Below are 13,265 nucleotides of genomic sequence, written 5' to 3' on the forward strand. Positions count from 1 at the left end.
AAGTCCCGCATGGAGCTCCCTGCTCAGCAGGGAGTCTGCTTCTCCCTCTGACCCTCCCCCTTCTCATGCTCTCTCTCTCTATCTCATTCTCTCTCTCAAATAAATAAATAAAATCCTTAAAAAAAAAAAGAAGGAAACTTAAAAAAAAAAGATCTAAAACTTCAATTCATGTGTACGAATCTACAATTTTTAAGTTTTCTACTAATATTCATATATCTGCTTATAAAAACTGGTAAATAATTTTGAGTCAGAATTCTTTCTGACTTCTTAAGTGAATTATAATATTTTGTAACAATATAACCATCTTCATATCTCATTAAAAAATTTCTCACGGGGCGCCTGGCTGGCTCACTCTTTAAGCACCTGCCTTCGGCTCAGGTCATGATCCCAGGGTTCTGGGATCAAGTCCCGCATGGGGCTCCCTGCTCCGTGGGAAGCCTGCTTCTCCCTCTCCCACTCCCCCTGCTTGTGTTCCCTCTCTCACTGTGTCTGTCTCTGTCAAATAAATAAATAAAATTTAAAAAAAAACAACTGTGATTTAAAAAAAAAAAATAAATAAAAATGTTCTCACATTTCTAAAGTATTATTAAGATCTTTGGGGAATTGACATGATTGAGAGCCAGTGTAATCTTCTCAGGTGAGGCTACAAATACAATAACAGCCTTTTCATGTCATGTATACATACATAGCTTAGATGCCCTAACTTTATAGAGTCTGTGATGGGTCTACTTTGCCTCTTATATGTTTGGCTTTCTTGAATTCCTTATTTAAAAGAACTACTTTTTTTTTTTTCAAGTTTCAGATATTTATTATTCAGTGTAAACCCCAACACAATACACCAACATGATTTCATGCATTTAGAGGGGAAATATTTCCTGGATAAGTGGAAAATTATGTGGACGGCTTCTGGAAGACCTTCATTTTAAGCAGCTTTATAGTGAAACATTTCATTTAGAAGTCTGGACCTTCTTTCTTCAGTTTGCTGTAATCTACATTCACTGAGTAGAACTTGAATTGATCATTGGGTCCCAGTTTGTTCCAGGGTTCTGGGTTATTCTTCCTATCCCAACTGACATCTGGATTGAACAATGCCAGGCGCAAGACATACAGCGCTGCTCCAGTACCTCCTGCCCCAATAAATACGAAGAGGGGGACCAAGCTCGGATGCTTCTTGGCCTGACCCATGATCTGGTGTAACATGGTTGCTGCAGAGGCCTCCTGTCCAGGAGAAAAAAAACCAAACGTGCAAGGCCCAGCACTAAGTAATCCCTACACCGAGGATGAACGGACGTCCAAAGTCACCCAGAACCTCCTACCTAAAAGTAAAAGAACTACTTTATAAATGACTGCTAGTCCTTCCTCTGAGCTGTGTGGTTATCAAAAGATACACCTACTGAAAAACCTGAATAGAAATACAAGAGTTTTTAAAGATATTGGTTAATATTGTGTGGCGTATGAGAATGAGGAAAAGTATCTGTCCCAGTTATCCCATTGTTGTGCAACAAGCCAACCCAAAACTAGTGGCTTTAAAAAACAATTTATTATTCCTCATGGTTCTGTGGTTTGGCTACTTTCAGTCTGGCATTTTTCACTTGGAGTCATTTGAGGAGTTGCAGGCAGATAACAGCTGGTACCAAGGTCATCTGAAGGATAGACTGGGATGATTACTGGCACTCCTTGTTGGCTTGTTGCTCAGCTAGAGCTTCCACCTGAGCACCTCCATGAAGTCTCTCTGTAGGACTCCAAGGGAGTCCTCACAACCTGGGTAGTTGGAATTCTTACATGGAGTCTTAGGGTTCAAAGAGAAATGGTGGAAGCTTCCAGAGCTCTTATAAAGGCTAGGCCCAGAACTGGGATCGTGTCATTTGCTATAGATAAAGGAAACCATGAAAGCCAACCCAGATTCCAGGGGAGGGAAATAAGACTCTACTCTTAGTGGGAGACATAGCAAAAAATGTACTTGACTCTATCACAGTATTCATTGAGATAATCCCCAGACATGAGCAGGGTTAATGAGCTATATGAACAGGGTTATCTAATATATTTTCAATTGCTAACGTTGCTGTTATGTCCATAAGATAATACTTAATACCCAAATTTTTATTAGTCTACCAAACACATATAGAAAGACTTTGGACAATTAGGGACAAGAGTATTAAAAGGAAGCATAAGTTGTTTCATATTTACCACACTGTATAATAATAATAATAATAATAATAATAATAATAATAATAAAAGAACAACATCTTATCTAAGAGATTGTGTCCAGGGCATTCAGATAATGAGAACAAACTGATGGTTACCAGAGGAGAGGTGGGTGGGGGGTGGGTAAAATAGGTGATGGGGATTAAGTAGTGTACTTGTGATGAGCCCCCAGTGTTGTAGGGAAGTGTTGAATCACTATATTGTACACCTGAAATTTATATTATACTGTATATTAACTAACTGGAATTTAAACAAAAACTTAAAAAAAAAAGAATTTAGGAAAGGAAAAAAAAAGATAATGAGAAGCAGCCCAATGAACATGATAGAGTTAGTATTACCTCTAAATCTTCATCATATAAAATCTTAATCACAATAAAAAATGTTTGAGTGATCTAAAGTAAAGACTCCAGATTGGTCTTATTTATCCAATAGTTCCCAAACTTATTTCAACCTAGATTGTGTGCTTGCCTTCCCTCTCTCTCTCTCTCTCTCTCTCTCGTTCTCCTTAACAACTATTAATAGTTAACAGCATTGGTGTTTACTAGACACATTTTGGAAAATGCTTCATAGCAAAATATGATAGTGTGTTGAGTTGATAAAAAGGAAAAATATCTTTGGATTATAGCTCTCAAGGTAGATTAATGAAGGAGGTGAAACTCTAGTACAATCATTAATGAAACTTGTTTTAGAAGAGAGGAAAGGAAATTTTGTTAGAAAGAATATTAGAGATCATGCAGGCCAGGAGTTTTCATATTTTCAATGAAGCCCTAAGGTTTTTTCTGAAGGTGTTTCAGAGAAGACCAGGAAGGGAAGTGGCTGTGCAAGCCAGTGGGACTCTAATATTTTGCCAAGCAACATCCAAAACAGCTCAGTTTATACTTCTTCTCTATGAGGAGTTAAATACAGATTTTACTTGAAATAGTAATGTTGATTAAAAGTTGAAGAACAAAAGAGAGGAGAGGAAGGGAAGGAGGAGAGTTAATTCAAAGAGTTAGTGGCACAATCAGAAATCAAACAAAGATGCCCTGACTCTTAGACAGGACATTTTCAGTTTTCTATATCATCCCTGAGGAGGGGAAATCCTGAGAGTAAGAAAGTTAGGTTGTGGTCAGGTTGTGAACAACCTTGAGTTCAGTATAAAAATTTTGTCATTATTCTTATAGGTTTTGAAAATTCCACAAATATTTCTTAGCAGAAAATTAGATTGCATTTTTAGAAGATAAAGCATGAGTAGTACAAGATAAAATTGAGGAGAAAAATATTGCAATTGAAAAGGAAAATATATGAAAAAAATTTGACTAGTTGCTTACTTAATTCTGACAAGAGGTGGTGAATTCTGACTCTATTAATTCCATGCTAATGGAAAGGAAAACAGAAAAACAATACATTGTCTACACTGAAGTTAAGAAACTTCCTCAATTTGGATGATTTTGATTTTTAATTCTGTATTAAAAATTTCTAACAATTTTAAGTCATAATTGTAGCAGTTTGGTTCAGTTACTAATATTTATGTATAAGCATCTTATCTTTAAGATGAGAGAATTTTTGTTCTTTTATTTTTTTTATTTTTTAAAAGATTTTATTTATTTATTTGTCAGAGAGAGACATAGCGAGAGAGGGAACACAAGCGGGGGAGTGGGAGAGGGAGAAGCAGGCTCCCCGCCGAGCAGGGAGCCCGATGCAGGGCTCGATCCCAGGACCCTGGGATCATGACCTGAGCCGAAGGCAGATGCTTAATGACTGAGCCACCCAGGTGCCCCTGTTCTTTTATTTTAAAAAATAGCATTAAGACAAATTTTTTTCATCTTCTTAAACAACTTTGAGGTGAAATCAGCTGATGTTATTGGATTGTTTACTGAAAAAGGAAATTAACAATAGTTTAATACATTTAATTGTGTGGACAAAGGACATCACCACAAGCCACTATCTGAAATACACCACTTAAATTGTCAATTGCAAATTTTTGTAATTAAGCTAATTCTTCAAGCCCCACTAGGACAGACGTGTTTGTTTTATTTGCTATCTTTTTCCCAGTGTCTGTCATCTAGCAGATACTCAAGTAGTAGACACAGAATGAATTCTGTCATCTGGTAGACACTCAGAGTTATCTGTAGAATGAACACAAGCTAATACATGAAGCTACTTATTTTCATGTTGTTAAACATTTTGTATAATACACCATTACATTTTGAAAGTTTGTATAAAATTTACTCAACCCCAATAATACAAGTTCTGTGAATAGATATGATCAGATAAGACAAAAATGGGATTTTATATAGAAATGAACATGTTGTAATTGAAAATTACTTAGAAACTCTTCAAAGAAAATATGTATGTAATATACTGTTCAAGGTCATCACTCCTTTTCTGAGAACACATTCCTGTTCAGCCTAAATTAGTTCTTCCAATCAGACAAACTGATGAGGCAATTTTTACCACACTTAAATTTTCTGCACAACTATAAAGATGGAATAATGCATAATTAGAAAGCCTGGAAGAACACTGGTAAAGCCACATCTGATTTCTTTTATATTTTTTGTTTATCCTTCCTCCTCTCAGCTGAAAAAAAAAATTATCAAATTTATTTAATGCTTAAAATGAAATAATAATTTATTGTGAAGTAGGTCTTTAAGTCTCCCTAAGTAATTTCTCAAAATTGAGTGTAATTTGAATTTTTTTGAATACACACTTTCTAATATTAGACATTAAAATCAGTGCAATTGTTTTCTGTAAGAAGAACCCATATCAGGACTTAGATAATTTCTCATAATCTTGGCTACGTAGGATCTGATTGCAAATAGCCCATCAGAAATTCTGATTAGCAGTTGTAGATGTGTTTGATTAATAAAAGTGATAAAGTCATCATTAGTTCATAAATGCAGTTTGTTTCACAGAAAACTTCTCTTCCAAATGCATTGCTCATGGGGGGCTGGAGTCTTTGTCTCTTAGGTGGCAAAAATATTGGGACCCAGTGAACTCAATCTGGTTAGAGGAATTAGTAGCTCTTTGATAGGGAGTGCGCTGAAGTAATTAATTTGCTTTTCCTTCAAGGTTTTTAAATATCCAACTTGATCTTTGTCCACCTGATTAACCAGTTAATTAAATTTTTATGTAAGTCTTCTGACCTAGTTAATTTGCGAGGAGCATACATTAATGGAGAGTAACAGATGAAGTTCATCCTGACCCCTCTGTACAAATTGTTGCACCTCATCAGCTTCTACCAGAGGGAGCCCCTGCTTTTACTAACGTATGAGCCATTGTGGAGACAAATAAGCAAAAAGAGCAAACACTAAAACTGGGAGATATTTAGAGTCTGTAAGGTTCTATAGCAGAGTCAAGACACTGAAAGGAGAAGAGCAATGTTGGCAAAACTGACAAAACACAGTGCCCTTCAAGGGGAAAGCACTTAAATGTTTATTGAATAAACAGAATGGGCGAATGAATATATAAATGGCTTATGTGCCGTGTCAGCTTACTTTGTGGGTACCTTCCTCTATCCAAAGACTTACTCATTTTTTTTTTTACAATTGCAATGCCCTTTTTTTTTTTTTAAAGATTTTACTTATTTGAGAGAGAGAAAGTGCAAGCATGAATTGGGGGAGGGGCAGGGGCAGAGGCAGAGGGAGAAGCAGACTTCCTGAGGAGCAGGGAGCCCAATGCGGGGCTCCATCCAAGGACCCTGGGATCACGACCTGAGCTGAAGGCAGATGCTTAACTGACTGAGCCACCCAGGTGCCGCTGCAATGCTCTTTTTAAATTTTTTTTTAAGATTTATTTCTTTCTTTGGTGGGGGAAGGACAAAGGGAGAGGGAGAGAAAGAATCTCAAGCAGACTCCCCACTGAGTGCGGAGCCCAACATGGGGCTCAATCTCATGACTCTGAAATCAAGACCTGAGCCAAAATCAAGAGTCGGAAAGGTAACTGATTGTGTCACTCAGGGGCCCCTATAATTGCAATGCTCTTTTAAAGTCACTGATTTTAAGACTTTAGCGGGCCTTATCTTTTGGAGGTGTATGATCTGAATAGTTTATTTTACTTTTTAAAAAAGATTTTATTTATTTATTTGACAGAGAGAGACACAGTGAGAGAGGGAACACAAGCAGGGGGAGTAGGAGAGGGAGAAGCATGCTCCCCCACCAACCAGGGAGCCCGATGTGGGGCTTGATCCCAGGACGCTGGGATCATGACTTGAGCCGAAGGCAGATGCTCAATGACTGAGCCACCCAGGCGCGCCTGACTGTATAGTTTAAAACTAAACTTGGAAGTGGCTGGAGGACAGTGGTGATTAGAGCAGGGGAGTCTAGAATGCCTGAGAAAATGGGCAAAGGGATCAGAGAAGAGGCAGGGGATAGAAATAAGAAATTTTAAATTGCTTCTTAAGGTTAGGCCAACATTTAGGAACTGGCAATTAATTTTTCCTCCACCTTATCCTCTGTCTCCTCTCCCTTTTCTCACATCCCCCTCTTCTTCCTCTTTCTTCTCTCTAAAATTCAAGGTTCTTATTTCTCAGGCTACAAACCCAGGCTGGAATTATTTATTCTATACTTAAAATATGTTAACGGTTAAATATAGTTCAGAGACTTCAGACCCTATCATAATAGTTTCTTTGGGAAATGTTGCTTCATTACAAACTTTGTTTTTTTTTTTTTTTTTAAATAACTACAACAAAATCCCCAGGTTGGGAGCTACTTATATTTAACAGATCAATGGACTACCTATCTGCTTTACTTTTTTCCTCATTAAAATAAAAATCAAGGTGTTCTAGTAAATTCCTTTCACTTACTACCTCATTGATAGTTGTAACTCTCAAATACCTGTGAAGAAAACTAATGAGCTTCTGCAGAATACTAACACTGTGAATATCCTTGGAAACTAATGTTGTATTTAGCTTCAGGCGTGATGGATTGATGGAGTGCACTGTTGTACTTAGCGGTTTCAGAAAAATGATTTGTAAGAAGAAAAACAGGTATCATTTTGTTTATGATTTATGGGCTTTGATCTTTAATCCTGAATTTTTATATCATTAGTCCTGAGAAAGGGATATTATAAGACAGGTGCAATGAGATTTCAAATATTTTCATACGTATAAATCAGTTTATTATCCATACTTTCGTCATGGGCTTTATGATAGAGAACATAATCATGAGGGTGCACACAATCCTTAACCTTAGTATAATTTCTCAAATATATAAATGTGCTAAATTGCATAACTATATGTATATTCACATAGGTATAGATATGTGTGTGTGTGAAAAATCAATTAAAGTATAAGTAAAGATTACAATAGAGAAATAGTTTATTCAAATAAATTTAATGATCGAATACAAATAACCCATGTAGAAAATAAATTCTTTTTAATATGTGAGGTCACCTACGTTTTATAAAAGGGAAAGATTTTCAAGGACTTATTGACCTAAGTTCAGGAGAATTGCCTTTCTCCTTGCCAGGCCCCAAATAAATGAATAGGTTAGTTGTTATAAATGAATGAGTAAAAGGTCCAGAACTCTATAGAGACATCAGTCAGGAAGATTTTTCAAAAAAGTTCCCCTTTTTTTCCTCAAGATAACATTGAAAAATTATTAAACATTACCGACTATTTTTTTTAGTCTTCTAGTGTTCTTTCTCCTTGAACAGTTTCAAGCTAAGTTTCAAGCTAAGCTTGAAGCTCCGTGTTAAGAGGCAAAATGTAGCTTGTCCTATGTTAAAGCCCCTGGAAACCACCTGATTTTTTCCGGAAGATGACGACTTCTTTTCCTCGAGGTGACTGGCTTCCTCCTCTACAGCCAAGATAACAGAGAATCATCAGAGGTTCAGCCAGAGAAGCAGAACCAGTAGGAGATATATATTAAAAGACTTATTGCAAGGAATTGGCTTAAGCATTGGTGGGGATTGACTGGGTATGTCCAAAACCCATAGGGCAGGTTGAAACTCTTGTGTATGGGCTGAAACTGCTGTCTGCATATGAAATCTCTTCTTTATCAGGGAAGACTTGGCAATGATTTTAAGGCATTCCATTGGATTGAATCAGGTCCACCCAGATTTTCTAAGGTAATCGCTTTGTCATGTTTGACTTATATAACATAAGCAAGTAAGGAATTATCTAGGATCATCTCACTTAAAGTCGATTGATTATGAACTGTAATTATATCCACAAAATACCTTCACAGCAATACCTGGATTAGTATTTGATTCAAAACCGCAGATTGTAGTTTAGCCAAATTGACACGTCTAAAGACTATCACATCACAGGAATGATATACAATTATAGCTTTTGCTTTCTCCTTTGGGGCACCCAATGTCAAATGCTCTTATGAGTTGGTGCAGGATCAAGATTCTGAGAACATTTTTATGCTTTATGTTTTTTCCCCCCCCGTTACTATAACAGAGCCTTGTCTCACTATACTTCCCTAGTAACAATGCTGCCAATTCTATTTACTTACAAATGGAAAAAGCATTGCCAGGAATTTCTGGCAGTGGCACAGAATGATTCACATTGGAAATTTTACTGTTTAAGTTAGTTGGCAATTTTGTCATTTGGATTAAAATATAAAGTATAGGTTCATGGTTTAAGATGTTTTATACTCTATATAACAATTATTAAGGAGATGGAATATTACATGGATAGGGTAGAGATTAAATTAATGTGTTCACCTAACATACTATTATATCATAATATTCTTTAGTTTCGAATATGAGGATACAGTCTACAAAGAAAATAGAGGTTTTTTTTTTTTTTTTTAAAGATTTTATTTGTTTATTTGACAGAGAGAGACACAGCGAGAGAGGGAACACAAGCAGGGGGGGTGAGAGAGGGAGAAGCAGGCTTGCCGCTGAGCAGGGGGCCCAATGCGGGGCTCGATCCCAGGACTCTGGGATCTTGACCTAAGCCTAAGGCAGACGCTTAACGACTGACCTACCCCGACGCCCCGAAAATAAAGGTTTTGTTGGAATATTTCAATTAAAGACGCTTTTGGAAGAGAAATCAGTATTAAAATCATTTTGTAGGGAGAAACTTTTGTTACGGGCTTGGGTCCTTTTATGTCTTGAAATGTTTCTCCTCATGTCACTTGAAACAAAAGTCATTATGTTAAATTAGTCTCTAGTCAAGATATGAAATCTAAATTAGGAGGAAAACATCTCATCATTTTAGTCAGAGCAAAAATAGAGTCAAAACAATAAAGTCTTGAGAAACTGAGGATTCCTTAAGAATTAGAGAATACATGTTTACTCTGTTTTTCCCTCCTCTATTCAATTCCCTTTTGTTTGTTGTATGGCTACTGCATTAATCAGCAACTTTGTGAATATCTCTGAAGGAATCTGGGGTAAACCAACCATAAAGCAATTTGGTCTTTTAATTTTTTTTCTAACATCATAGATTGCCTATACCCAAGCCAAATAATTCAAAATTTTGCATTAGTTTCCTATTTAGGATTAATTAGGTCTTGTCTTTTCAATCTATATTATTTTATCACAGAGTGGGAGCATGCACATACCTAATAGCTGTTCTGTAAATATTTGTTGATTGATGACAGAGGCTGGTTAGAAGAATTTTAATGAATCATTAGTACATTAAATTAATAAATCATGACAACAATATTAATGTTGGCTTAGCTATTTCTAGACTCTGCTTTCATAAACAAATAGTCCGTTGATAGCTTTGAGTTCACTGCTTTCTATATGTAATTAAACATAATATTCTGATAATATTAAAATAAAATATTCTCACAAAATATTTAAAATTTATCTTTCTATATGTATTTCTGTGTACTTATCAAAATATTACATTTGTTCAGGGAAAAATAAAATGTTACCGTAGTCCATTCATTTAGGACACATGTGCACTTGAATCTAATTTTTTACCTTGTGAGCATCACTTCTCCAATAACCAAGGAAAATGATTTATCACAACAAAGGGAGGTGTCAAAAGAGATGTTTTTTGTTGGGGCAGAAATGATTGTTTCCTAATTGACCAGCAATTTTGCTTCTCCAGCATTTCCCAATCATAGTTTTCCCTTCCTTATTTATTTGTTTGTTCAGTTGTTTGTTTGTTTCAAGTTTTTATTTGAATTCCAGTTAATAGTGTAGTGTAGTATTAGTTTCAGAAGTAGAATTTAGTGATTCATCACTTACATATAACACCCAGTGCTCATCACAAGTGCCCTCCTTAATGCCCATCACCCATTCAACTCATCCCCCCCCACCTCCCTTCCAGCAACCCTCAGTTTGTTCTCTATAATTAAGAGTTTGTTTTGTTTTGTCTTTCTCTTTTACCCCCACAATGTTCGTCTTTCTTTTCTTAAATTCCACATATGCATATGAGTGAGATCATATGATATTTGTCTTTCTCTGACTGACTTATTTAGCTTAGCATAATGCACTGTAGTCCCAGCCATGTTGTTGCAAATGACAAGATTTCATCCTTTTTTATGACTGAGTAATATTCCATTATATACATATGTATATAATATATATACTGCTTCTTTATGCATTCATCAGTTGATGGACATTTGGGCTCTTTCCATAATTTAGCTATTGTTGGTATTGCTGCTATAAACATCAGGGCACATGTGTGCCTTCGAATCAGTGTTTTTGTAATTCCTGCATCATAGGGTAGTTCTATTTTTAGCTTTTTGAGAAACCTCCATACTTTTTTCCATAGTGGCTGCACCAGTTTGCATTCCTGCCAACAGTGTAGGAGGGTTCCCCTTTCTCCACATCCTTGCCAACATCTGTTGCTTCCTGCATTGTTAATTTTAGCCATTCTGACTGTTGTGAGGTGATATCTCATTGTAGTTTTGTTTGCATTTCCCTGATGATGAGTGATGTTGAACATCTTGTCATGTGTCCATTAGCCATCTGGATGTCTTCCTTGGAAAGATGTCTGTTCATGTCTTCTGCCCATTACTTAACTGGAGTATTTGTTTTTTGGGTGTTGAGTTTGTTAAGTTTTTTCTATATTTTGGATACTAACCCTTTATCAGATATGTCATTTACAAATATCTTCTCCCATTCCATAGGTTGCCTTTCAGTTTTGTTGATTGTTACTTCCGCTGTGCAGAAGCTTTTATCTTGATGAAGTCCCAATAGTTTATTTTTGCTTTTGTTTCCCTTGTCTCCAGAGATGAATCTAATAAGAAATTCTGTAGCCAATGTCAAAGAGGTTACTGCCTGTGTTCTCCTCTAGCATTTTGATAGTTTCCTGTCTTACATTTAGATTTTTTATCCATTTTAAATTTACTTTTGTATATGGTATAAGACAGTGGTCCAGTTTCATCCTTTTGCATATGGTCCAGTTTTCCCAACACCATTTGTTGAAGAGACTGTCTTTTTTCCACTGGATAATCTTTCCTGCTTTGTCCATGATTTGTTGACCACATAGCTGTGGGTCCATTTTTGGGTTTTCTATTCTGTTCCATTGATCTATGTGTCTGTTTTTGTACCAGTACCATACTGTCTTGATCATTACAGTTTTGTAATATATCTTGAGGTCCAGAATTGTGACGCCTCCAGCTTTAATTTTCTTTTTCCAAAATTGCTTTGGTTATTCAGGGTCTTTGTGGTTCGATACAAATTTTATGATTGTTTGTTCTAGCTCTGTATAAAATGCTGGTAGTATTTTGATAGGGATTGCATTGAATGTGTAGATTGCCTTGGGTAGTATAGACATTTTAACAATGTTTGTTCTTCCAATCCATGAGCATGGAACGTTTTTCCATTTCTTTGTGTCATCTTCAATTTCTTTCATCAGTGTTCTATAGTTTTTGGAGTACAAATCTTTTACCTCTTTGGTTAGGTTTATTCCTAAGTATCACGATTTTTGGTGGAATTGTAAATGAGATTGATTCTTTGATTTCTTTTTCTGCTGCTTCATTATTGGTGTATAGAAATGCAACAGATTTCTGTACATTTATTTTGTATCCTGTGACTTCACTGAATTTGTGTATCAGCTCTAGCAAATTTTTGGTAGAATCAGGTTTTCTACATAGAGTATCATGTCATCTATGAATAGTGAAAGTTTGACTTCTTCCTTACTGATTTGGATGATGCCTTTTATTTCTTTTTGTTGTGTGATTGCTGAGGCTAGGACTTCTAGTACTATGTTAAATAACAGTGGTAAGAGTGGACATCTCTGTCTTGTTCCTGAACATAGAAGAAAAGCTCTGTTTTTCCCCATTCCCCATTCTCAAAAAGAATGTGTATTCTGCTGCTTTAGGATGAAATGTTCTAAATATTTCTGTTAAGTCCATCTGGTCCAATGTGTCATGCAAAACCATTGTTTCCTTGTTGATTTTCTGCTTAGGTGATCTGTCCATTGGTGTAAGTGGGGTGCAAAGTCCCCTCCCTTCCCTATTTATGATTTATAAAAGGCAAACATGAGAAAGCATTTTTTTCTCAGAACATATTTTTTAAATCTTTTATTATTTTTTTCATTTTTTGTAAAACATAGATTTGTTCCATCTTTTACATAACCAAAAATATAGCCAGCAATGGTTTAATTGTACATCATTAATTTAGTGTTTGAAAAAGACACTGACATTAGCCTTTAGATAGCTTTTGGCACTTCTTGAGAATGGTGTTGTGTATACTGCTGAAGAATCACAGACCTGCCCTATTTTCCCTGTGGCTGCTTTCTGCAACAGCATGTGACTGCACACCTAAAGACAACTGGGTGGGTCCACAGGACAACAGAGTCAAAAACCATGAATTCCTGATTAACCATATTTACTGTGCTCCTCTTGTGTATCTTGTCATGGGGTTAAGAAAGAGATGGTCCTTTGGAAATTACAAACTTGTGAGATAGGCAGTCATTCAACAAGTAATTGTAGAAAGAAAATAGAGCTAGGGAACAATGAGGTGGTAACAGTAGAAATGGAAGAATGGAATGTGAAGAGCAGAGAGCCTAGGACTGAATCCTAAGAATTTCCAATGTTTAGAATAAGAGGAATCTGCAAAGGGGATGGAAAAAACAGCAAAGAAATTCCAGGGAAAAAAATTTTCAGGAAAACAATGGTGGGGTGAGGAAAGATTTTTTTTTGAGAAGAAAAAAAGTGGATAATTGA

The 13,265-nt window shown here is 36.1% G+C and overlaps 1 protein-coding gene across 1 annotated transcript; it reads right to left on the reverse strand.

Annotated features, from left to right (window-relative positions):
• Positions 1 to 780: 780 nt before the first annotated feature.
• Positions 781 to 1,339, reverse strand: LOC118013652 (cytochrome c oxidase subunit NDUFA4-like). Its single transcript, XM_035009506.1, has one exon. It carries the CDS (start codon positions 1,198 to 1,200, stop codon positions 952 to 954), a length of 249 nt encoding a protein of 82 aa, XP_034865397.1. The 5' UTR covers positions 1,201 to 1,339; the 3' UTR covers positions 781 to 951.
• Between the last annotated feature and the right edge of the window lie 11,926 nt (positions 1,340 to 13,265).

Source organism: Mirounga leonina, unplaced genomic scaffold, assembly GCF_011800145.1.
Source record: "Mirounga leonina isolate KUSES-001 unplaced genomic scaffold, KU_Mleo_1.0 Mir_154, whole genome shotgun sequence".
In the NCBI taxonomy this organism is placed as follows: Eukaryota; Metazoa; Chordata; class Mammalia; order Carnivora; family Phocidae; genus Mirounga; species Mirounga leonina.

Coding starts and splice junctions, on each gene's coding strand:
- LOC118013652 (XM_035009506.1), bottom strand. CDS start 1,200: ATGTTACACCAGATCATGGGTCAGGCCAAGAAGCATCCGAGCTTGGTC.